The sequence below is a fragment of the Chamaea fasciata genome, unplaced genomic scaffold, assembly GCF_029207755.1.
Source record: "Chamaea fasciata isolate MVZ Bird 193981 ecotype frontalis unplaced genomic scaffold, bChaFas1.0.hap1 SCAF_6, whole genome shotgun sequence".
Taxonomy (NCBI): domain Eukaryota; kingdom Metazoa; phylum Chordata; class Aves; order Passeriformes; family Sylviidae; genus Chamaea; species Chamaea fasciata.
In genome coordinates, this window is record NW_027094091.1 from 25,669,168 (window position 1) to 25,696,306 (window position 27,139).

General features: G+C 38.9%; 1 protein-coding gene across 2 annotated transcripts in view; it reads right to left on the reverse strand.

The window, feature by feature from the left end:
* Window positions 1–1,394: 1,394 nt before the first annotated feature.
* Window positions 1,395–27,139, reverse strand: part of TEC (tec protein tyrosine kinase) — a 44,879-nt gene continuing 19,134 nt past the window's right edge. For both annotated transcript variants that reach the window (XM_066185705.1, XM_066185706.1), the window contains 16 exons: window positions 16,412–16,513; window positions 15,333–15,414; window positions 13,675–13,803; window positions 12,239–12,279; window positions 11,618–11,799; window positions 10,625–10,690; window positions 8,827–8,881; window positions 8,584–8,663; window positions 7,914–8,047; window positions 7,019–7,093; window positions 6,076–6,247; window positions 5,697–5,913; window positions 5,097–5,161; window positions 4,089–4,207; window positions 3,572–3,729; window positions 1,395–2,891 (listed from right to left, as the gene is read on the reverse strand). In XM_066185705.1, coding sequence (XP_066041802.1) covers window positions 2,814–2,891; window positions 3,572–3,729; window positions 4,089–4,207; window positions 5,097–5,161; window positions 5,697–5,913; window positions 6,076–6,247; window positions 7,019–7,093; window positions 7,914–8,047; window positions 8,584–8,663; window positions 8,827–8,881; window positions 10,625–10,690; window positions 11,618–11,799; window positions 12,239–12,279; window positions 13,675–13,803; window positions 15,333–15,414; window positions 16,412–16,513 — 1,755 coding nt within the window. In that variant the 3' untranslated portion in view covers window positions 1,395–2,813. The remainder of the gene's footprint in view (window positions 2,892–3,571; window positions 3,730–4,088; window positions 4,208–5,096; window positions 5,162–5,696; window positions 5,914–6,075; window positions 6,248–7,018; window positions 7,094–7,913; window positions 8,048–8,583; window positions 8,664–8,826; window positions 8,882–10,624; window positions 10,691–11,617; window positions 11,800–12,238; window positions 12,280–13,674; window positions 13,804–15,332; window positions 15,415–16,411; window positions 16,514–27,139) is intronic.

Sequence of the window (27,139 nt, forward strand, 5' to 3'; positions counted from 1 at the left end):
TAAAACAGCCCAAAGTGAGCTCTTTGCTCAGATGCGAAGCATGGTAAACCACAAATATTGCTTGACCACGCCTACTTACCTTTTATTTAAAAGAAAAAAGCCCCAAACAGAGTAGGAGAAAAAATGGTCTGCTTCCTAGTATCAAACATTTCATAGAAAAAAAAGTTATTAAACTGTTACCAGCAGGTCTAAGAATTTCTTTTAACAAATGTTAAAAAGCCACAGCGAATGTAAATCACAGCATTTGGTTTTGTTCAGATGGATTGTTTTTTGGACCCAAACATTTGAAAAAATTTAGTTATAATAAAAATAGGGGGAAGGGCTGAAGTTGCTTAAGAGTGAGCGAGCTCATCCAGAAGAAAGGATGGTACAGCCATTTCTACCTGCCTTTGAAGACACCAGGAGAGTCAGCAACACAGCTCCCTCCAAAGGTGTTCTGATCCTTTCTAAAATTAGCCACCTAAGGCTACATTCAACTAAAAAAATGAATTCGTGTAGAAACTGGATGCCTCAGAGTTCCTGACATTCTAAGTATCAAGCCCAATACCAAGCAGGAAGAAATTTTCTTCACATACTGGGAAGAGGCAGGTGAAAGGGTCAGATTCGAAGCACCCACCCCACTGAGAAAACTGCTGCCAAAAGTTCACACAGTTAGGGTCTGTTTTATTATACAAATAAATGATAAATATTTAATTATTGCAAAGAAACAGGTTTTAGGTTCATTGCAAGCAATTCATCCTCTGATTTTCCTAAGTTTCATTTAGGTTTTAAGGGGAACATTACTTACGACATGATGTATTGTTGAAAGAGTTAGCAACACCATACTTTGGAGGACCTTAAGAAAAAGTGGGGTTCAAAGGAGCGGTTAGGGAAGGAAAGATGTGCTTAGCTTAGCTTAAATGTTCCCCATTTGCTTTTTCCACTAAGTAGAGTAGAGAGCCCTAGATTTTCCCTTTTAACAATACCTGCTGTTAGTATTGATTGGAGAGTGGTTTTGGACTCAACAATTTGACAGGTTGATTTGCAGGTTGGAATAATCTTCTGAGACTTTGTCATTAAGGAAATAAGCATTTGAACCTTTTTGGCAGCCTGTAGCTTTTCAATAGAATACCATGAGAAAAGGAAAGCACTTCTTCCAAGAAAGATGAGGCTTCCTCCTTTTGAGCATAAAGGCAAATATTAAGCAAAGCAGTGCGGGAATTTAAACTTCTCTAAAATTGATTACTGAAATACTCAAATGCAAGAATGATAGAATGCATTAAGCTAACTATGGTTACTCTTAATAATTTCATTGGAAATAAACTTCACCATACATGTCTCTGACTACTTGCAAGAAATAAACTTCTGGTGCAATCTATTTGCTATTACACATGGCACAACAGCACAAGTAACAACAGAAAATGAAAATGTTTAATAGAGCTACTTTGAAGATGACTACAGTGAAACAGGAGTACAAATACTCTTCATATGCACTGCTACAAAGTTAGGTTAACTGAAGTAGGCTTCAGTAAGACTGTGGGGACATTAGCCTCCAGCACAGGGGACAGGGCATGTAACTTCCAAGGAGAGTTCAGATCATGTTGAATTCATTTAATCATGGCCAAATTAATTTAAACACGTATTCATTCTAACGTATATATACATGTAAAGAGAGAGTGCATGTATATATATACACTGAAGTGTATGTATCTATATCTATATATACATATATATACATGCACTACCATAATGCCATACTCATGTGAAAAATTAGTCTGACTTATTATGCATTGACAGGAAATTATAGGCAACAGATTAATTGTTTCCAAACAACCGTTAACATTCAGTTTATTTACACACACATGCAGTATGATGTCTTCTGTTGTGAACAGAAAGGTTAAATCACTCTATGTACAGACAACAGACAGAAACACGAGCCCTTCTTAAATACACTCAAGAATTTCTTTCATTCACAGCCCCTTGTATAGAATCATGTGTTTAAGTGAAGGAAGGACAAATTTGTGCTTGAACATTTCAAGACAAAACCCCCCCCACTTTATATAAATAAATGCATTTGATTTATATATTTACAGTACATACAGCATATAAATTATTTTATAATTAATCCAAAACACGGTATTATGGTTCACTGACAGCCAGTTGTGCTGAATCCTGGACTTATTTTTCATTAGTAACATGAAGACTAAGCATGGGAGGTCTCTGGTAAACAAGGTTACAATGACTCCAGGTATATCACGTCTCAAGAAGCAGAGCTTTTAGAGTGTTATGCTAAACTGAGGACTGTGCTGGTAACAACCTACTATGTGCAAATGAAAGAGGTGCATTTTGTCTTCTTGATAAACACCCATCAGCCAAGCAAAATAATGTTTCTGGAGAATCTCTGGAAACATTTCAGTGTCAGTAAAAATCCATTTATAGATACCTTCCATTTTTAAGCATGCAAATCACTACTAATGCTACTGCCCATGTAAAGAAAAACCCAGACATGTGGACTGTATGTACATGAACCCAACACACTAAATGCAAATGAGATTCCTGGCCTCTGGACACATTTTCTCCCTCCATAAAGAGCTCAATTTTACAGCTATGCAATGCTGACTTTTCAGAGAAAATACAGAGATTGTTAATATTGCTGAAGATACTGTGTTCAGTTCCCAACATCATGTAAAATTCTCTTTGTTCTGGAGTGCATCAGATATTACAGGTTTCCCACATTGTTCAGCAGTATCCAACAGCTTTTAAAAAGAAACTATGAAGCCACATATCCCTGTGAAGTGCCTTATTTCCTCTGCTTGTGCTGCTGTTGCCTTTTTTCAAAAAGCATCTTCACCCTCTGCAATGTCAATGATTGCATGAAGCAACTCTTCAAAAGTCGGGCGTTCCTCTGGTTTCTAAAAATAAAAAGCATGCACAGCTGTGATCAGAAATCAGTAAAGTTGTGTTGATTTTGATATATTACTGGTCATGTCATTCTTTGGCGAGGAATTTAGCATTTCATTAGGTATGAAATGTTAAAGATATTTCCTTGTCTGAATTTTGGTATATGTCACTTAATCTCAGTAAGCAACACCTTTTCTTTATGCTTTGAAAAAAGGCAAAAATAGGTTTTGCTGGACTACACTCTTCATATAATTCATTATTTTGCATGGTTTTACACCTTTTTTTTATTTTTCTCCCCCATTCCCACCCTTCCCCAATGAACTGCTCCAATCTTTCTTTACACAAGTTGTTCATGCTCCTAAGAATTTTGGGTGTCATTCTCTGGTGCCTCTTTTATATCAATTTTCTGACCTCTGAAATGAGAAATTATTTAATTTTGTTACTAAATGCCTTCACATACTTAATCTGACAGTTCATTTATTTCATAGAAATTTCTTCAATGTTTTATCTTATCACAGCTCTAATTCAGCTACAAACCAGGAGGAGATCTTTGTCTTAAGAATAAGCACATGAATAGCTGAGAGATCTGGATCACTCAGAATGTTGCTCTATAGAAGGTAACTGCTGTTTCTAGATCAACTTTATTTCAATTCAAGGACAAAAATATTTAAATATATATATAAATATATACCTCCTGCCAGCACATCATCATCATTTCATACATCTGCTTACAGGCCAGTTTGGGCCGATACAAGCGATGTCCTTGGCTAACCATTGTTACCACTTCATAGTTGGAGCTTTTTTCAAAGGGCATTTTTCCTTCTGTATATACTTCCCACATTAAAACACCTGGGGGAAAAAAAAAAAAAAAGAAAATAACTAACTTAAACATATGTGTTGATCTTGGGCCCTGGACTCAGGCTGTCTTAGACAGAAACAATTTATTTATAGATAAATGGTTTGAGATCCATCCATATTCTAGACCCTTTTTGCATGTGTCATCACTGAAAACATCTTATTTTGGTAGCATGGGTTTTAATGAATAACAGAACTAAATGTGTCCGTGGACCTTTATCACTCATAAAACCATGGCAAATGGTTTATCTGAGCTTCTCTTCAGATGTCTGAATCCTTCCCAATAACCAGAGCTTAACTGCTATTGATAAAAATATAAAAAATACACTTTCTTTCTATGATGAATGTCTTACCAAATGACCAGACATCTGACTTGCTGCTGAATCGGCTGTAATTAAAGACTTCTGGGGGGCACCACTTCACAGGAAACTTAGCCCCTGAAGAACTTGTGTATTGGTCATCAAGGACATACCTAAAAAAACCAAAACCAAAACAAACAAAAAAGACAGACATTATATCCTTCTGTCAGCCTCCAAACCTGCAAATTTTAATTTAGATTTGGACTGGAATGTTAGAAGGTCATATTGCCACCTAATGGCCATGGGCGTTAGCATCACACAATAAAAATAACTTCCCTGGGGCAATGCTACAGCTTCAGCCAGGACTCTGTTCATTTGCCCCAGAGTTCTTTCTTGTGATTTATTAGCTATACAACACAGGTCTAGGCCAACTGCAAGTTAAATGTCTCCATTATAAGAGAAAATGAGGGAAAAGCAGAAATTTTATGTTCTGTTTTTCACCAGCCAGTCTGAGTTCAGTTGTCAGGGGACACAGAAGCTTAGCAACAGAGAAATGTGGCAAAAGTCAAACCATGATGCTTTAACACCCTTCTTGGAAGAGTTGGTCCCACCACTGCCTCACCAACACATCACCCACGCAGGTGCTAGCAAGGGCAGGAAATTAACCCCCCTCCAGATCTCAGCATCTCCCGGCCCTTCAGCTAGCACAACCCTGAATCATCTACCCCAAGAGAATTCCAGACTCACTGAACAGCCTCTTTCTAATATCTATTTACCAAAAAACAGATTAACTATTATCTCTGCAGCAGCTCTGCTCTGTGAAACACAAGCTCTGTCTTTTTTTAAAATGAGTAAGGAAATCAACACAAACCAAGCAAGCATTAAAGGCACTAAAAAAGAAAAAGGCAAAACAAACCCCATCAGAGGTTGTTTCCTAAAGAGGTCAAAAATCAATAATTTTTGTATGCAGTTTTGCTTGGTCTGTGTTGCCTTTAGGCTAAGTACAAGTGTTGAGTGAATTTTTTCAAATCTCCATAAATACCTTTGAACACTCACACATACCTTGTCATTCCAAAATCTGAGACTTTGACCACTCCTGAGTCGCTCACCAAGCAGTTCCTGGCAGCCTGCAAGGGTAATGGTTGGAACTGGATGAAAAACTTGGAGTTTCTTGCAGACAAATTACAGCAATCTCATCAGGTCTTTGTATTCATTTCTTAGCAAGTTAACCCATTTACCAAGTTCAGTGGTGTATTCTCATTATAAATAGTACATGTGCATCTCCTCTTGATAGTACCATTTTGACAACTACACTATTGTGTAAAAGATCACCAGAAAAAAATATCACCTCAAGGGATTAATGTGTGGTGGAAATGGCACCAATACAGAAAGGAGATAGGCTATTATATCAGCACAAATTGCTACTATTTATAAAAACTTCAGAGAGATTTTATTCCATTTTCTTGGGAGAGAAAAACCTCTCATGATTTTCTGTATAGAGCAGTTTTAGAGACTTGTTTAGACTATAAAGAGCCAACTTCATCCACTCAATTTTCTGCAAGAACAGAAGCAGTCGTAAACAAACAGGCCACTTTGAAAAGGAATAGGTACATTCAAAAATAAAAATTTCAAAGAGGAGAGTAATGCCTAACAGGATGTTACCAGGTCTCTGTGGATAAAGCTGTTTCTCTCCAGGTACTCCATTCCCTCACATACATCTTGGCACATAGTAAGCAGAGTGTCTTTACTCAAAACTCCCCGTTTTTGTCTCAGGTAATTGAGAAGGCAGCCATGCTCCATGAACTCTGTCACGATGTAAATGGGCCGCTGTTGTGTGCACACACCATACAGCTGAACTAGCTTAGGATGTGTCAGCTTCCTGAAAAGATTGAGATCACATCGTTATTACTTCCTCCTCCCAGTGCTAGTTCTCCAGCACACAAAACTGCAGAAATACCACCTCCTCCAGTATTTATTTATAATCAGTGTACAGCATCAGAGGCCTAGGAGTGGAAATCAAAGTGCCAAGCACACAACTCACATCATTACTTTGGCTTCTTCGATGAAGTCCTCTTCATACATCGCGCCTTCCCGGATTGCCTTGATGGCCACTTTGTACTGCGCCCTCCACTTGCCAAGGCGCACCACGCCGAACAGACCACTCCCCAACTCCCTCATGAATGTCAGTTCTGAGGGATTGATTTCCCACTTCTCTATAAAACAAAACAAATTAACAAACAGTTAAGGAACCTACTGAGCTGGTAGAGGTTAAAGAAGAGGAAAGAGAAATTTGACTAGCAGCAGATTAAGGAATTTAGGTAGTAAATGTCTTAGAATTAACTTGAAAACTGAACACTTCTATACATCACGAAATGAACTTTTAGGTAGATGTGACCTTTAAGCAACTCCTGACTAGCACATAAGTCAAAATGCAAACTTTCCTGAGGCCAGTAATTGCATACCGATACTATCAGATTTGATTTTGACAAAATGCCACCACAGAAAGTTGTGGCAATGCATAGAAGTTGCTCACATCACCTGGTATGCCATGCTTGAAAAATGGCTATTCCAAATTTATATTTTTAAAAAGTAACCCCTCAACAAAGATCAAAGGGTCAAGTTTGAGTCAGAAGTCTAGAGACTAATGAAGGAACCAAAGGCACAGCTCTCTAATATGGCAGAGCTCAAGATATCCATGGCGGAAAGTAGGGAAGAAAATACCAAATTCCCCTGGAGCACCACTGCCTCTCCTCACTACTGTCCCTGGCACCACACACCACACTCTGGCACACCACCAGCCGTGGTGCCTCTGCATGCTGATACTCTGTGCAAGGGTCTTGAAAGTACAGCTTGGACCAGTGTAAGTTCATTTGGCAAATCACAGCACAGAATCAGATCTTTTCAAAACTTCTAGAAAGTACTGTAGCATCTTAGCATACATAGAATCATTAGAATATGTGTAGATGAACATAACAGGCAATCACCATAGCTGAATCCTGCTGTTGTTGGTGCTGTTGTCCTCTTTGGGGTCACTGGGTAACGCAGCCTGGTAACGAGACCTGAGGTGCAATGATAATTCAAGAGAGACAGGTTTTTTTCTGAAACAGCAACAGGCAGTAACTCAGCCTCTTGTTCATTGCAGACTCCAATTAAGAATATGTAGAAAAATAAGTTATAATAAATGAAAAGTGGAGTATGTTTTCGGGGGGTATTTTCCAGAATGTCATCAGGAAATGCTGGGCCACCTGAGTTTGATGCAAAGATCTGGAAACTATAGCTCATGAGCGAGACTTATGCACAGACAAGACTTGGAAACAAGAAGTATTAAGTATCTGTGCCTTGAACCCTATTTGTGTAGTCTCCCCATTCCATCACACAGTGGGCAGAGACCAGCATCAGCCATCACCTAGGGATCTGAAGTGGAGTAGGAATTTTCCAAACAACACATTACTGCTCTCCTCAACTGTTTGCTGTGTGGGAAGGTTTGATTATTTCAAGTGGCAGTGACCAGCAGGTAAAAAGGTAGGGTCTGAAGAGTGTTCTGGGGAAGTACCATCCTTATCCATCTACTGTGACAGAAGCACTATGTGGAGCTAAGGGAACATTTTTTTCTGACTTGATACAACTATTCTTCCATTAGTCTGGGGCAGTAGCATTTAAGACGTTTTATATATATATATTCATATATTTTTATATATATACACACAAAACCTTTCAAATTACTGTCTCTATTGAAATAATGTGAAACTGCAGTGTTTCATGGCTTCCCTAAAAAGGAAGGATCCACAAAACCTCCCAAAAGTTCATTAAAACATTAAAACACGTCAAACTCCTTTTCAAATCAACCTTTAAGTGATAGAAAGAATCCAATCCATCTACCTGCTGCATTATGGCTGTGATATTCAATTATTTCTGGAATGGAGTTAAAGAGATGTTTTTCTGCGAGGTAGTACTGTTTTGGTGATGTCACTGTTTCTTTTATATGGTAGTGTCTTATTCCTGATGAACCTTCCCTGGAAAAATAATAACAACAGTAACAATTAGTAATAATATCAAGTAATTTGTTGTGATTTTTTAAAGAGGAGCACATTGATGAAGAAAACTAAACTGAAAGGGCCAGCACCAGTGCCCAGTACCACACGCTTTGGGAACCGCTTGAATATCGAATATCCTAAGCACTGGCGACTCACCTTCATCTCAGTGCTCAAAGTTGAAGATTAACCCAGAAAAGGTTAATTTTCAGCCCAGTGAGCTTCCCAGTCCAGCTCACACATGCAGCTCACAAGTGCAAGCTGGCAGGAGAGAAGACACCAAATGGTGTGGGAGAGCAAAACCTCCTCCTTTGGGTGGGGGGTTAAGGTCTACACTGGATTAATCCAAATGGGACTTAACCATAGAGTTGAGAGGTTCGTTTCAGTCACCCATCTTTTCTATCACAGCAGCCCTTGTTTCTTTATTGAGCCTTCTCTTGGCGTTCCCCCAGCCAATGAATTTGGATACAAACAGATTCAGATGAGACAAGGTGTGCAGAGAAGCCTTAGAAACTCACCCTCCAAATTTTGTGTAAAGGGAAACGGTATACAGGCCAGGCTGACTGGAGTCTCTCACCACAAAACCACCTTCTTTATCCTAAAACACAAGCACATTGACACTTTTGAGCAACTGTTTTTAAGCTACATGATTCTTTCACTTGGTTCCAGGATATGTACTTGCCAAAATAAGCCTCTGTTTTAATTAAAGAAGCTATTAAAAGGGAATTTCACAGTTGATACTGCAAGGTTGATGTGCTCACCTCATTTCTGAGGAGTTGCTCTGCCTTGCTTCTGTTCAGGTTTCGGCTGTACCACCTGCAACACAACATCAGTAAATAAAACTTCCCCAAGGTGCATGATTTACCTAAAATGCTTTAAACAAAGTATTATGAAGCTAGAGATTGAATAATTTTATGATAAATGAAGATCAATAACTGAACCTTTGATAATATGCAAAAATCAGTCTCCACTACACTGCGCAGTTATTCCATAAAAAAGCCCTGAAACAAATCCAGGGAGGTCCCACAAAAGCTCAGGGAAATGATGAAAGTTTTTGGAAAAAACACTTGTCAAACACGTCCAGGCTGGTGGCAGTAGCTGCTGTGAAGAGCAGCCCAAGGGGAAGGCTGGCAGCCCTGGGGCAGTCAAACCACCAGTCAAACCACCCGTGGAACTGGCTGTCAGACTGTTCTGCCATTCAGTATCTCCACACCTCTGGGCTCCCAGGAAGGACCCACCTAGCAAAGGGGAGGCTGGAACTATGAACTAAGTGTCATGGCTGAGCTCTGTGCTGCATGGACAGGTTAAAGCAGCTGCAGAAGCACCTCCATGTCAGCCAGTCACAGAGAATAATAAAAAAGGAAAAAGAAAACCAGGCAGTTTGCAAATGGTGTCGTGCAGTTGTTTTCACCTATGCTGTTATTTCAGTAACCAAGCAGGGAAGTGGCACAGCAACCTTTAATCAGATTCTGCCTGTTCCTGAGACAGTGGTTTCTTGCAGTTGGTACGTGACCTGGAGTAATGCTCCCTGGACTGCTGAGAGACTCAGAATTTCAGCCCCAAGGTGGTAAAAGCACAAAGTGGCTGGACTAGATAAGGCTGTCCAGTTCCTTCCTTCCCTTTCTGCCAGCCCTGCAACCCAGCCCAGAGCTGAGCAGAGCTCTTAGCAAGAGTTTCTAAGATGAGAAAGCAACAAAGAATTCCCTCTAGTCAAGCTAAAGGCAAAATCCCAGATGAAATTCTGCCTTCTGTCAAAACATGGCAAGTAGGAGCCATATGTAGCTGAGAGCAAAATTTTGGAGCTACTAAAGTAGCCTTGAAAATTGGTTTTATTTATTATTTTCTTACAGCTCCATTTTATCTTAAAGTCATAAAGTATGTGTCCTAAATTCTCAGGTACAACAGTGTATTCTACAATATTGTTTGAGTATCAAGGACAGGTTTGGAGACTATTGTGTTAAATTTTACCCTGATGTTCTTAAGTACTCCCTAATTAAACATCAACTGGAAAAAGCATTTTTAAAAAATTAAAATAAGGCAAAGCATTTATAGCTGTAAGTTACATGCATACATTGAAACCTGAAATGCATCAAATTACATACTTTCTTGAAAACTAGAGCTTCCAAAATGTCCAATCTTTTCTGTTTATTTGGAGTGATTTCCACTGCTTTCTCCTCTACTGTTCACTGCTACAAACTTTGGATAGACATGTCACTTTACTATTAAAACAACATTTAGTACGCTTAAAATGAGTAAATTTCCCTCAAGTTTCCCTTTGTCTATCAGAGAATAAAGAGGGGTTTTTTTGCTTTAACCATGGTAGCCTCTACACTACATGTCTGATGGCTGTCTCGCTGGCTTGACCCTACATTATAAATCCCAACATAATCAATGAGGAGAGTCTGAAAAAATATATGCCTATATTAGTTGTTAAAGTTTAACCTCTAGGATCTACCATATGTCAACAGTTGCTTTACAAATGCTAAAAATACATGGTCATGCTTGAAGCATAGATTTCATTTTATAATATTCCAAGTTTTAATTCAAGCATTCACTTACTCATATTGATCAAGGTTGTTGGACTTCTTTCCTGTTACATAGTTGCTTGGAATATATCCTTGTTTTCTAAAAAAATATAGAATATATCATCCGAGTGAAAATATGTAAAATTGCATGCCTAGAAGACAGTTGTTTCATTCTGCTAATTACCAGACGTCTCTCAATGTAATTTATTAATTACTGACCCACCTACTACTAGTGATAGTTCAGAAAGTAATTTTCCTCATTAGCATTTCCACATTAAGTTTCAGTACCCCTTGAAAAGTGTCATGGGCAGCAGAAGTGTCCAAAAAAAAAACAACAGAAAGGGTGAAGGAGAGTGAGCTTCTCTGTCACTCTTCTGTACTCAGAAGTTCCAGACAGTCACGGGAAATATGTTTGGAGCCTGACACAGCCTGATAACTCACAATTACCCATAACACATGGCAACAGGAACCTGATAAATATTGAAATATGAAAACTTTCATCTTTGAAACCACAGGGAAAATTCTAATACAGGGAATGTGAAGTTGCAGTCATTACAGCATCTCACTGCAACTCTCTCTCAACTTCTTCAAAGATTGTCCCTAATGATCCAGCTATTAAATAAAATTATGATTATTCAAGTCTGGAAGTCAGAGCCTGCTGAGCTAAATGTTAACTATATTGCTCCCTAATGAAATATTCCCCAGGGAAGTGGGAACACTTTACCAGTCTAGTGAGGTTTTAAAGGATGGCTGGTGCTTTAATTGGGGAACTATAAAATTGGAAAGTAAACATAGCTGGAAAGGCTTCCAGTTCTGAAACTGTCTTTGCACTTGGGTCACACTATCTATTCAGTACTGTACTTTAAAAAATTGGTTTGTCCATGAGAATATATGGATGAGATTTCAGAGCCTGGGCCTAATGTAGGGTCTAATGGAGTTATTTGTTGACACACAGTCAATATAAACTTCTACAATATGAAAACAGACTTATGAACTCTATAACAAAAAATGAGGAACTCATTTTTACCCATATTTGTCTCTCGCCTTCCACCAATGAATGTCATTCTTCTCAATCACTGTATATTCTTCACCTTTCTCTAATCTTAAATCATGGTGTTCTGTAGGTTCAAAGTCATACATTGCTACCACTATCTCCTCCTCTTCACTCCCATTTTCTTCAGCTGGAGGAACAGGTGGTGGAGGCCTTCGCTGAAAACAACACAATATTATTAAATTATCATCCCATGCTGCTCCATCTTTCCACCTCATTCACCCTTACCATCACACCAGTGCATCCTGGAGGCAAAAGCTGGGCTAGTCCTGAGGTGGCCTGCGGGGCAGCTGGGCTCTGTGGCAGCAAACCATGCAGGTGCCATCCATGGGGCTGGTTTGTGCTGCAGCCCTGTAACTGCCAGTAAAGAGCAAAGCTGGCTGGCATTTGTTTTTTGCCTACATCATTCACCAGCAGCGCAGATACAGCTAATAGATACAGCTGAATTTCAGTGGGATTTTTTTCACCCTGAGATAGAGCACGATGCCAATACAGAAATAGACCTTTGCTCCAGGATACAGCAAGTATTTTGAGAAATGTAAGCACTTTTTCAAAAAGCAGTAATCCTCTATTCAATGTTTTAAAGATTCTACCTACCGCACTTTTTTCTGGCATTGAAGAGGACAATCTCATTACATCTAGAAATAAAGCACAGGAGGAGAGGATTTATGCCCATTCATTTAGCTATAAATTTTAAAACTAAATAAAAGGTTTAAATTTCAGATAAGGCTTGAGTATCTTAACCAGCCTTCAGTATGCCTTAGAAATCCAGAAAGCAAAGATAACTCCAATTAAGATATAGGAAAAAATGATTAAATATTCTTGCAAAAACATCCTAAATCAGCCAGAAGGTTACGTTGTCCACAGATGTGGCACATCTTTGCCACACCAGAGCACGCCACAGAGGGCTCTGAACCAGCCCTTAGATGCAGAAATTTATGAGAAATAAAAAAGGGACAGAGATAAAAAAGGCATAAGAAAATGAAGCAGTGTTCTTGTCACCATGCTGATCTAAAAGTCTGTTAGAATTAACATCTGTCCTTTTAAAACATTAGCCCCGACCCTTGCTTTGCTAAATTATGCATAACAGTTGTATGTATTTTCTTATTACAGCTCTCAGATCCAAAGTTATTATTCTCCTGCACTGCTTTTTTTTTTTTACACATTTAAAAGGTTCAGATATAGGTAATGCTTTTCATTTTGCTGAATGTGATCAGTCATGAGCCCCTGTTTATTCTGCAAGTCTTCCAACGCACCCCCCTCCCCCCCCCAGGTCCCCCTGATTGCCTGTGCAGACATAAGAAATCATTAGTTGCCACAGACTTTACTGGGAGATAAGCAATGGCTCCATTTCTTTCCCTACCATGGACTTTTCCTTAAATCGAGGACTGAATCATTACTAGATCCTTTGCTGGACAATATTGGAGTGCCACAGCAGTGCATGCTACAGCATCCACTGCTCAATCAGCAGAACCTGCAACCTGGATGCCTACAGAAATCACAGCTCATCCAGATTCAGCACAGGGACGTTCACAAACCTCTGAGGAAATTCAGTCCAGTGTCTGTAAGTACATTAAACCTTCCTGTATCATTTTTAGCTTGGTGTAGTAGCACTGAATGCAATGCAGTTATACTTCCTTCACATGGATATGCAGAGTTTTTAATAAATAACTGAAGAGCTGACAAGATTTTTAGCTGAATCTTTATCGCCATAAGGTTTTATCCTCAGTCTGAGGTAAACACTTGGTCAAATAAGTTTCAAATGGGAGAAAAAAATCAAATGAAATTCAGCAGCTTCAATAACTCCTTTCAGATTTCTCTAAACATTTTTTGCAAGGATATTTTGATGGCTTTTCTATTTTTTACAGAATACTTTGTAATTAATTTTTACTTACTTTAGGCACAGTATCAATGATTGACTCTGCTCTCTAAATCTGCCTAATACCCAGGGCATTCAGGTGTGATGACAGAATCATATAAAAAAAGCAGAAAAATACATCAGAAGAACTTCATAAGAAAATATATGTACGTACTGTTTTCAAAAAGACTGTATTTTTCACAGCCAGGTGCTAATTTTTCTGTCTGTCTGCAGCACTGGTAAATTCCCTCTGTCCAGAATTTAGGATGATATTTTACCATTATATTGCTGTTGTTCTTTATTTCTACAAGAAGAAAAAGAGCATATATTGAAAGATAAAAAAAAAGCCTGCAAGAGAGTAATTTTTCATACATATTACAGTATCTTTGACATGAGGCATAATCTTTGCTTGCCCTTACTTTAGCATGGCTTCTCTTCTTACAAGTTTACATGGAGGTGATACAACAGTCTTAGAGGATATATTTAGGGTAATAACTTTGTTGCAGAAGGGTGTGCCATACTCCCCCCCTACACCAGCCATCCAGGTAGGGCTTGGTGCATCAATGAAAAGAGACCCTGCACCACTGGAATCAGTCAGACAGCTGTGCAGGATTTGGGAGCTCTGGCTCGTCCTTTGTTACTGTAGCAAGTGACTCAAATTAATCTACAAACAATGTTCTGAAGGGAAAGACAGCTGATAGAAAGACAGCTCTATTCTACAGCACAACTCATCATTTTGGCTTCTTACCCCATGCTATGGGCTTGCTGAGTTTCAGAGGTCACTTCTTGCCCTCTGATCTCCAGCCCAGAAATAATTTCTTATTACTTTATAGACCACCTGTAATTAATGTGAGCATCTGATGGTGAGAGAGGGCATTAAGAGGCTAATTTAAAAAAACCCTTTACTCACTATGACAGCAACTATCTGATCACATCTCAGCAGAGATACCTCCTATCATTTTACATCAGCTAAAAGCCCACAATGTTGTCTAGCTACATCCAAACACTACTTTTCAGTGATGCCATCAACTAGCTTGGATAAACTTTTTAACTCATTGTGCAAAAGCAGAGTCAAATTCTGATTGTAGCTGCACTTCACAAAACCGAACTAGATAAGTCTGAGTATTTGAGGCTCTCAGTACCTGTTTCCATGTCCTGTGTATGCAAGTGATGAGCTGGCCCAAGAAAAAATTAAAATTGGTGGATATAAGCAGCAGAAACTCTACCACTTTATTTTTGTAATTTGTTGATGCTAGCCAGTCGCTAAGCACCCGTGCAGGCACTCACCCACTCCCACAACCCAGTGGGATGGGGGAAGGAACAGAAAGAACAAGAGATAAAAATTTTGGCTTGAGATAAGGACAGTTTAATAACCAAAAGAGAGAAAAAAAGAATCCAGAAGTAATGTCAAGTAAATCACTCACCATCTCCCACAAACAGACCAAAGCTCAGCCAGCCCATGTGCAGTGGCCAACACGGAAGGAAAAACCCTAATCCCTGTCTTCCTCTATCCCAGTTTTTATTGCTGAGCACAACTTTATATGGCCTGGAATATCCCTTTGGTAAGTCCAGGCCTGCTGTCCTGGCTGTGTCACCTCCCAACCTCTTGTCCGACCCCCATCTACTCACTGGGGGGGCGGGCAGAGGAGGAAAAAGGCAAATCCTCCATGCTGTGCAAGCACTGCTCAGCAGCAACTACAACACTGGTATGTTTTTAACACAGTTTCGGCCACAAATCCAAAACACTGCACCAAGTTAACTCCAATCCCTGCAGACAGCTCAAGCAAAGGCATCTGCCTATGTTAGAGTTTAAGTAAAACCAATTCCCATTACCTTCTTTCAGGTTCCTCACCCACTGATCCCGGCTTTGTGCATTCGGTGCAAAAATATAAAGCGTATTGGAATCATATACAACCTGGGGGGGAGAAAAGAAACAATCTAAATACATTCACCTCATAATGGTAATTAATTTCTTCCTAAAGAAACAGAAGAAACAGAACAAGACAAATGACTGTTACATTTGGCAAAATTAATGTTTTCAAGCACAAAATGCAGAAACTGGGATAGGTTATTAAGGTTTATTATTCAGATATTATGTTTTCAGGAGAATTAGGAAGAATTTTGTAATGGTATATTATCTTGTCAGCATTCCTTAAAATGCTTGCTTCACACTTTACTTTGTTCATTCTTCACTGTGTTTTTTCTAAAAACAGTTCAATTTAATGAATGAAAGATACTTTGTGATCGGACATTCTCCCATCTGATTCAGTATTGCTCTGGAGGGACTCTTTTTTATATCTCCACTGCTTTTATTGGCAGAAAACAAGTATTGCTCTGAGAAAAATGGATCAGAGTCACTGCTACTCCTCTCCAGCAGTGGAATTCTTCCTCCGACTCTTCCCTCTATAGTAAGAAGGTACAGGATTCAACCCCCCCATTTTTCTTTTTCCTCTCTAAGTACTTTGTTTTCTGTGTTCATTTCCATTCAATTCATAATGAAAAAAAGAAAAAAAAAAGCAGTAGGTTTTATTTTCTTATTCCCATATAATTTCATGGTAATTAGATTTAGTTTAATGTGAAACAATGGAGACAGGGAAATTGGGCTGTCATCTCACTTGTTCTGGCAGAAGACCAGGGCAGGGCAGTTTCCAGTCAAAATTCAAGCTTAAAGGGTGAGGAAAAGAAAAAGACCAAGTGTATGTGGCCCAGCTCCCAAGGGAAGGGACTGCAAGGGCAGAAGAGCTTGGAGGGGGTGTGTTTTAACCACTGATCCTGAACTACCTCCTACCAGCCCAAAAGAGACAGAGAGTGGGCTCATTATTTGGAATTCACAGTAATTTTAAGGGCAGTTATGACTTGGTGTTATTGAAAAGAGCACTGTAATTTATGCATTTTGTATTAAAAAAACATACCTGAAAAGGATATTTATTTTGACATGGAATAATACCATCACTTTTTACAACTTCTACACATTTAATCCTTGAAATATCCACAGATCCTTTTCTGTACTTTTTCTGTAAGAGAAAAGAAAAAACCATTTGTAAAAAGATAACACATTTATCTAATTCTCTTTTTTCTTTCAGCAGAGATATGTCGATTTCTTTCCCACTTTTAATAGTGATTTCACTTTATGTGACTTTAACTGGAGAAGTTGTCCGAAAACTGAGGGTTTAAAGATCTGCACTTGTGAAAATGAACAGAGTACTGTAAATTTGTGTATCAATTCTTTACATAGAAAGTTTCCAATCAGATAGGCTTAATATACTCTTCTTTACAAAAAAAATAACTTGAGAAAAAAGAAGTGCTTTCCCCTTGCTGAGTTTAAATTGTAATTAAAACTGGTATGATCTCATCTGCGTCCTTGTGCTGTTGCTGAAGTTCTCCCTCCATTTGGAGGCTTCTGCTGTGTTCCACTAAGGTTACAGAGAAATTTGGATGCTACACAGGCAACACAAGTCCCCGATGTGAAAGAAAGCAGAAGATATGGATGTAACCCTGGACCAAAGTGAGGTTGGCATTGAAGGAACTTCTTTGCTTCTCTGGGCTTCTGCTAGCCTTGTTCAAAGTCAAAAGCACAGACTAAATCTAGGAAGATTTAGTCACCTACACTGATAATTATGAGCATTTTAAAGAAGGCACAGGTGCTCAGCAGGTGCTGCACAGTGCATGGAATAACAGTGTAGTTCGACACTCTGGAGAGGCAGCCCCTTGGAAGAATAGCTGATAATGAGAGGCGGCTGTACTGGGCTTTAATTGACACTGAAATCCACAGCACAACTGTATAGTGCCACCTCTCACTTTTGAGAGAACCAAATCTCTAATAGGAGAGTAAGTTTCTACTGGAATCTGGAACAAAACAAAAGCAGTAGCAGCTCATGACTGGTAGTGAATTAATACACATTTAAAAAAAATTATTTTCCATGCACATCCAGAACATCCAGTCCAGAGTACATCTTATGAAAGACTGACACTGTTCACACAATGTGGAAATAATTAGCAATTACTGAATTATTTGAGATATGCCCATCCTTACTCAGCTTGTCTCTTGGGGATGGAAATTTTAGGCCAAATAGCAGAAGTCTGGTACAACCACAAGCAACTGAAAACACAGTCTTGTAAACAGAAGAAAAGAACAACTTCAAATAAAGCAGCTATGATTCCATCACCCTAGAAACACTATAGTTAAATACCCATGAAGTTTCATCAGCACTTAAAATGCATTTAGCACTCAGAGTCTTATGTAGAATAGTGCAGAGAAAACATGCATTAAGAATTCATGTACATCATGGTCAGTATCAGGAAGAATGATATGGCTAAGTTCAGAGAAAGCTGCAACTGTATTTGTTACCAGAAAAACCAACACACACAAGAGAGGTGAGTTTTTTAAGGGGAATATATGGGGGAATTAGGCACTTTAACCAACCATAAAGAAAGAAAGTAATAAACGTTACCGTGAGCTGTACTACAAAGATTTATCAAGTAACACTGAAAAATAATTTTGTACCAAGTATTAAACCCTGGATCTTTTTACAAAAAAAAATCATTCTAAGTTTTCTCTTTGTTTTATGTCAGTCACTTCCAAACTCAGGATATTCTATGGTATACCTTTACTCAAACATTGACTCCCTAAAGTAAAACATACACTCATGCAAAAGCCAAAAGCTGTTACTGAAATCTACACCACTTGGCTGAGCAGGCAGCCTCTCCCTCTCCTTGCCACTGTGTGGCTGACCTGGAAGTTTCAGGGCTGCTAGAGTTGCCAAGGCAGAACAGGTGGGTCCAAATGAGATCAGCCTTTTCATGAACCCCAGAATTCAACACTCCACATAATTGTGCTGAAGACACCTCTCCAGACATCTTTCTTGAACAACAAAATGCAAAGAAGAAAGAGTTACCACCCCTGTAACTTATCTACCCTGCTTTCTGTGTCCAGAGGGGTACTCATACTGCTTGGATCCCATCTGCTGGTTAACTGAGGTTGCAGGACAGACAGACACTACACATTGGAGGGGTTTTTTGTATCCAGAATCACAGAAATCCCTTAGAGGAACACACTATTATTTTATCTGAACCACCTTCCTCCTGGGCTCAGGGATTTTCATGCCAATTCTGGCATTCAGTGAGTGCTCACTCAGAGGACACTGACAGGAGGACAAAGGACAGGAATCCAACTAGAAAACCATCTAACATTTTGGGGGAAAAACATAAAGGAAACTCCCTGATGTAAAGCACATCATTCTAGTAACTGTATTTCCTAAGTCATACCTTTGTATGCTTTCATGATTTAGGGTGGCTCAGTTTGCCTCATCATAAGCTGAAAAATTAAGCAAACACAAAGGTCACCCACCTTACTAGTCAATCCACCTCATTAAACCTAATGTCAGGGAAGATTCTTCTGGTTCTGCATATTTTATAGATTAACAAAACCCCTTGCATAAGTGAAATTAAAAACAAATCTCCCGCTCAAGACATTTTCAGATCACATCAGAAGCAACAATTATTAATGCCAAGTGTGCAGCTCTATTTTCGCTGACCATTACTCATTAATAAACTGTGGTGCACAGAAGCAAGAAAGAATGACTCAAAAAATGCTGAAGAGACCACTGCAATTTCTCTCTCCTCCCTACTTAAATGATTTCTTTTTATAATAATAGGACATATTGCATACCGTAGCTGTGTTGCATTTATTCTACAAGCAAATGGATTCAAGGGGCTCTACACCCAGCCTTACAGCAGACATGAAATGCAGAATCAAGGCAGAGCTCAAGCCTGACGCAGTTGGGAAGCAGAGATGTGGGCATGAGCCAGCCCTGAGAAATTCAACCACAACCACTATTTCCAACAACTGACCTCTGCTACAAAGAGACAAAATTAGTACAATGGCTAATCATGCAATGCCCAAGTGAAGGAAGCAGAGGGATATTTTTAAAGATTCTTTTATTTTGAGGTTGAAGATGGCTAACAGAGCAGAAAAATGATAGATTTACTGCAGAAGTAGCAGTACTTTACCAGAACATCCATGCATGCTCTCTGAATGCGATACAAGTATCCACAGTGGATTTGGAAAAATCACAGGTCAGTGAAATGAAGGGACGCTATCAAACCTGGTGCGCTCCTTTACTAAAGGTAGGTATAGGCCTCTAGAGGGAGGCCTACAGAAGCAAATACAGTTAGAACAGTAATAAAAGTATAAAAATCCTAAATCCCAATAAAGAAAACAAATAGGTAAAATATGCACTTCAAATTCACCCTAAAGGTTGGGGTTTTGGTGTGGGTTTTCTTTTTTAATGTATCTTCCTGCTGAAAAAAACAAAAGGGGAGTGACTATACAGAAACCATTAAACAAAGTTTTTCAAAATGCCGTACATATTTCTTATTTACCTATGCTTCAAAATATTGATTTACAGTTTTAGAAGTCCTGCTCCTTGCTCACAATGGGTATGGCCAAGTTTTGTTTCCATACAATCAAAAAAGAATAAGCTATTCCTCTTTATTTTAGCATATTAAACAGTAACATGAAGAAGTCATAACTCTAGACCTATGATGTCAGATACAGAACTAACAGAGGATTATACAACTCCTTAAAAAGATAATCTTAGAATACAGTAAGACAAGAAATACCCAAGTGTTAGATAAGTGTACAATCCAACAGCTGATCCTCTGTACTTGGAATTACCCCTCTGCTAAATACAGAAGCTTTACTGCTTCAGAAGCCCATATCTTCCTTATCAGATGAAAATATTTCCTCTTTACTGATGAACATACTGTGCTGTTTACCCTCACAAAAGTATGTGTATGTGGGCATATTGAACAATACAAAGGACTTTAGATTTGGAAATAAAAAGCCTCAATGAAAACAGGTGTAAGTCAGCCCAGCTGGCAAGAAATATCTAGATTTTGTCTCCTCCATGCTCTCTCTTTGTCTTTTTCCTTGTTGTTCATATTATTTCTTTCTTCCATGCTCACCCCCATGTAGGAAATCCTGAGGTCATCAGCCGGTGACCCAAGGAGCTTGTGTTCTCACAAGTGTAGCACATCACAACACTACTTTTATCTCCTTTAATGGAGTGCTCTTTGACTTTGTAAAACCACAAAAAGCCTGGCTAAGCCAACACTGCCTACAGACAGCTGCTCTGATAGAATATGCTCCAGAGCCAAATGTATGAGCATTTCCATTTCTGGGTTCTTTGCAGGGAGGGAGGTTGGGCTTTCAGGGTTTTTGGGGTTTGTTTCTTTTAATGGTACTGCAATTTATTAATAGGAAGCACTAACCAGATACTTCTGCAGTTCCCTCTTGAGGCAAGCAATTACAGATTATGCAAATATAATTACTGTAGCTAGGTGGTAGGTGGCTACATTTTCCATTCCAGTGTGCCAAATATATTGAAAAATGGCCTTCTCCTTTCAATTATTTTTTTTTAATTATTAAGAAAAGCAAGTATCGAGTATTTTTATTTACCTTTCAAAAATGGCTACAACTGATATGAAAAGCAAACTAGTCTGACCTGATTGAATATCTGACTGCTAGGAATAACTTAAAGGGGAAAAAATACTAACATAATTCAGAAGAAGAAAGTTTTAAATCCTGTCTTGCAAATCAAGAAACTAAGAATCCATTACCACGGCCTGGCTGCTCAGCAGATGCCAATGACCAGCACTGGAGAGACTGAAAAGCAGAAAAAAACCTTCTCTGTCATAGCACTGATACAACTTCCTAACCACGACTGCAGGGCCTTATCTGTAATTTCTTCTGCAATGGAGAGGCAGCCAGTCAAACCTGCACAACTGCAGTTACGATACATTGCTGCAATCTCATAAAAGTAAAGGCCACATAATAAATCAGTCAGGCTTCCATCCACATCAGGACTTAAATAACCTACAGCCCTTCAGCTGTCAAAATAACTGCCATATCTCTTCAGGTTCTTTCAGACAACTCTTCTCGTGTTGTTTTTTTGTGAAGTCCGTGCACATAGAGCTCTCAGTTGGCCCAGCCCAGCTGCAGCATTTCTGCCCTGTTTTCTCCCTGCTCAGGACCCCTGTCTGGCTGCTGGGTGAGTGACACCCTGCATTCAGCCCTAACTCAGCCTCCATGCTCTGCCTGAGCACTAGACTGGGACTACCTGAGCGACGCAGAGAGGAGAGCCCAAGCCCACAGGCACCACAGGCAAGTGACCAGAGCCCAAAACAAGACCCAAGAGGTCACTCAGCCAAGGCACCAGCTGCTTTAGCTGCTTTCTCAAGGTTCAGATGATGGACTCCACAACTACAGAGCTGAGAGTGCTTTTTTATCTTTTGAGATTCCAGTACATCTCTCTGCTTTAAACATTTGCTTTTCCACTTACCAACTCTTCATCACTGGCTTCCTGCTGCTCCTGCCCTGAACCTCACAGGCAGATCCACATCTTCCTTGAAACTTACTGCCTCAAACCAGATGCAGCACTGCAGCGGATGCCCTATTATCCAATTATAAGGATTTGGAGCCATGTTTTTTCATCCTAATGTAACATTTGCCTTTTGCATGGCAACAAGGTATCATTGATGCATATGCAGTTTATGACTCACTATCCTGTAACCCAGGTCCTGCTGGGGGTAGCCTGACACTTGGCTACTTACTGCTGTTCTGTATCTGAACATTTGAGCATTCCTGCCTTTTTTACTTGTCCACACTGAATTGCATTCTACAAAATAAATTAAAAAAAATAATTAAAAAGCGAACAATCAAACACACCACACACCTAATCCAAACATATCACATGAATTTCTAGACTTGTTTTTCAAAATACTTGCAGCCCCCTTCAAGTTTAATTTCACCTGAGAACTCAACAAGCTTCTATTCCAGTAGTGAAAATACTAAAATGCAGAATAGGACATTCCGTTCAGAACTGGCTCTCAATCTGAAAACAAGTACCAGCTTCCCACGTACTCTGCAATCAGATTTACAAGAAGCTTATATAGGTAATTTCTAATGCTGACATATGAAAACATCTCATTCAGCGGTGTCAAAAAACCGTTACTGGGATGAAAACACAGGATATCTGCTGCTCTCTGCTATTCACAAGACTTGTTACCCCATAGCAGACAGAGAGCATTGATAAGTCTGAGATTATTTGGTTTGTTTCTTTATTTTCTTTTGTTTCTCTGTTGGCTGAGGTACAATTTCTGCATCTTCCAGGCACCTTCAACAAGCCTGGTTTTTCTTGCATTTTTCTCTAAATTACCTTCAAAGATTAAAATTTCTCAGCTTCTCTTCTGCACACTAATTAAAAAAAAAATGGGCCTTCTCTAGCATTCTCTCATCTATTTTCCAGTGCTTCCTTCTTAAGACCTTTAAGACTCATCCACTCCTGTCTAGTCATAAGATATTCTTATCTATGCCTTTACTTTATCTCAACAACTACAACCTGTTCTTCTCAAATTCATCTACATCTCATTTGTTCCATCTCATGCAAATCAAAATTCTTGCAGAAAGATAATTACTGCAGATTCTCACTTTATAGCTGATTTTTCTTTCAGTAGGTGTTATAGAAAACAGGGAATCATTACTACAACATAACCAACTTTTTTTTTTTTTTTTTACAACTTAGGTTTCTTTATGAATTGCCCTTTACAAGTGAGCATTCCCATGCATTTGTTAAGCTGCTCCCATTCAGAAAAATAGCTTTACATTATGTCTCCAACATGAACAGTTTTCACTGGCAAGTATTTTAAAAAAGCTCTATCATTATGACCTGTGACTTGGAATATAAAAATGCTCTGTAAACCTACTCATTTTTAAGCTATTTATCTTACATTAAAAATCAAGAGTAACCAGTGAAGTGATCAGAAGCATTGTAATACTGAATTGTACTTTCATTTATATAAAATAATTAAAACACCTATGCAATGACTAAGGAAATCCCATAAATCAGGGTTATTATTTTTAAAATAATAAAAGATAAGCACAATTTGAATAAACAACAGCAGAATGAATTAATCTTCCGTTAAAAAAGGAAAGTAAGAAGCATAGCTTTTTGGAACTCTATAATGTTGTTGTGCCTCACATGAAGTGTTTGCACAATATTAGTGTCGCAATGAAGCTACACAATTTTATCCTGAAACCTACAGCTTCAGAGTGGGCCCCAGAGCTTTTATTTTTCCTTCCTTAAAATATCACCACTGTAATTTCAGTAGCTTCTGTCTCCTCTATATTCAAATTACAAGAAGCAAACATGACCCTTGCAGAAGGACCTTTTTTCCTTAGGAAGAGACTTTCAAAATGAGCAACCCCCCAAAATGTTCAGGTTTTTATTCTGCTTTTTTAATTTCTATCCTGGTTGGTTTTTATCAGTTGTAACAGTCCTGTTTACACAAGAAAGTTTTCACACAAGTCTGATCCTAATGGCAAATACCACTACTGCCACTGAAGACAAGAGCATTCTGCACCTCCCCAGTTCAGCTGCTCAGAAGCTGCCTTCTACATGACTCCATAGAAGCATCCTTCTAAGTAAGACTCAAACTTTTCCTTCAGGGAGCTATCATTTGCCTTCTCTGTCTAAGCAAATGGTTTCTGCACACTAATAAACAGGTAAGTGATGTGCCTACTCCAATGTCCTCTGTGCAGCAGTTCCAGAGCTAATGGGTACTACAGCCCTAACTCTCACCCTTCTGGTCCTCCCTTCTAACACTGCAAACTCCTGTCCACCCAAAACACATGCAGGGTAACCACAGGAACCAGGATTTAGCCAATGCCTTTTGAAAATGGAAAATCCAATGTAAACTATTTACTTCTGTAGACTGTCATCCATACCACAAACACCAGCAAAACAATAAAGATGCTAAAACATGAAGAAATTTAATGTTCATAAGCTCATAGTCAGCTTCATATTCATGGTCAGTGCAAGCTGCTGTGGGATGGAAAGGTTAATTCAAGCATGCTGTGCCCTGTGTGGGAGGACAGTAACCAGACCACAGATGTCAGCACACTTTCAAACTAAAAAGTATCACTGATAATCAAGCTAGGTGACAAAGAGAGAGACAAAATTATCATGGTGAAGGGGAACATTGCAGAGGTTCAATAGACATGAGGATACTAACAGTCTACACACTGACAAGGATTTATAAAATTATGACCAGATCTGTGTCACCTTTTGGAAGCACCACAGTCATGAGAAACATTAATGTGAAAGTTTTCAAACCAACAAGCTAGCAGGACATCTCACTTGCACAGACCAGATCTTTTAAACTATTCCACTGGTGAGAAGTACTTAAACACCTACACCTACTCTCTTTCTTTGATCATGAAGAATTTATCCTGCCTAAAATGCCATCTAGAGCAAAAACATGTAGTCTGGTGGCACTTTTAAGTTCAAGTGAGATGCCCTGCCAGTATTAGCTAACTAAAACTTGTGAGAAGTACATGTTACTTGCTATCATGGCTGTTCTGTAATGCAGCAGCAAGCCTGCTCCAGCTGGGGCCATCTGCCCAGTTCAGAGCTACCTTCTCACTGTGCACTGAGAAAGGATTCATAGCAGTCAAACTCATTGCCACACAGGGGGAAAGACAATAAACCACGAGTATGTGGTGGACAACCCTGATGGATGCAGTAACTTGGATGCTATTTTTGTGTGTTCTGTCCTGCTGGCTAACTCAAGAGGAATAAATGGCTCTGTTCTTTGCAGCCACCCTGCAAAGGAGTGTGTGGGGTGCTTGAAATGTGGGACACCAGCCTCAGGCATACTGGTAAAATGAGTCCTCCTTTCCATTGTCCAGCTGATATTTACTGAAGCATGTAAAATTTCAGTGAGAAGGTGGACTCCTAGATAAACACTTAAGGTTTGTTTTTCCAAACAGACACAGATGAAAGTGTGAATGCACTGATCCTTCAAAAGTAAACTCCAGAGAATTTAAAGTTGAATATTCAAGATATGAGCTCACTTTTGACAGAAAATGGCTACATGTACCTAGGGCCATGCATGTGTGGTGTTATTTCCACAAATGCCTCCTTGGAATTCTACCCTAAACTCCATTCAAGATTAAATTAGTAATTTGGAAAAAGTCATAGTAAAACTTCAGCTAAATTTTTGCTAGTCAAAAGTACAGGAAGCCATTCCAAATGAGATTTTTTTTTAATCACTGCATGAAATATTTGATATTCTGTTAATTTCAAAATTGCTTAAATTTGCTTATCAATTTGATACTGACTAGTATCAATGTTTTGATTTCCTGGAAGAAAATAGTTCAGGAAAATGACCAGAAGCACACCTGAAGTATTATGCTGAGTTTTCAAACCACAAAAAGTTGAAAAGAGATTTCCAAATAAAATCTTTCATGCTCGTGTTTCCTCACTCAAACACTACAAACCCTGCCTTTGCTATACAACCAGATTATCCAGTGAAGTTGCACTGACTGCACCATGACTCCAGCTGACAGCAATAAGAATATTGCAGCAGCCCTCAAGAACAAGAGCCAGTTTGTGAAAAAATGCCTACCTCCTTCCACTTTGAAACTAGTTACAACCATCTACATAAATGTGTTTAAAGCTGCCTTTGTAAGTCTACAATACATGTTTGAGAATACTGTACACATCTTAAGTCTTTCTGACTGTAGCATAGCCAGCAAGATGTACTTTATAGTACATCTCCACAGTAGCAATAGAAAGATATTTTACTTCTTCCTTACTTTTGTACATTCATGACCAGTACTCTGTGCTTAGAGACCAATGCAGTTATATCTTACTACACTGAATTTTTGTCTTCATTGTAAATGCACTGCATCACATTCAGATTTCAATAGCTACTTTTGCAACATTAGGAAAAAATACAGAAAATACTCTTTCCAACAATGACAGCCGATAAACAATTAAGGGCATCAAGAAACAACATTAGCTCAGCCTTTTTATTTGCTTATAATCATTGTTAGTCCAATATTGCACAGTAGTGCAATGATGCAATTTCCCCAACAGCCACACTTGCTAATTCTCAGAATTTATGACCAAGAAAAAAAGACAAAACCACAACACACAGACCCAAAATCCCAACTTAAACAGAATATTTCTCTTTTCTGACATTAAAAATCTATCTCCATGATGCTTAAGGCAAGTCAGTTCCTGACGTATTTTTATTTTCAAGCTTCATAACAAACCTAAAGGTGATACTTTTCCACATTTTTTATCCAACAGCACAATGCCCAGAAATTAAACAGTAAATGCCAAGGTCCTATTGGCTTCCTATGCAAGGTAAGTTCATCGTGATATTAATCATAATTGTAGAGCTTTGCACAGGTGGCCTAAACCAGGATTCTCCTTCCTCAGGCTTCTGTGTTTCAAAACCTGAAATGCAGCCTCTTCACTGATTCTGTAGCTGTGCTCCATCAACAGTTCGTGTCCCTGCACCATGACTTACAGCAGAGCAATATCTTTAAGTGAAAAAAACCCTGTATTTCTCCTTCTCAATAGTGCAGTGCTGTTCCAGCATCACTGCAGGCGTGCACTGTCATTGTACCACGGCAGGGGGCCTGAACTGCTTGAAAGCACATATAAAGACTTAAACCAGTTATGAGCAAGTTAAAACAAGATTGTAGCATGTTGCTAGTAGTCATGTTTAAGAGATAATAATTTATTACTCCAAGTAAGGTATACGGGACTTTTTCAGTACATAAGACA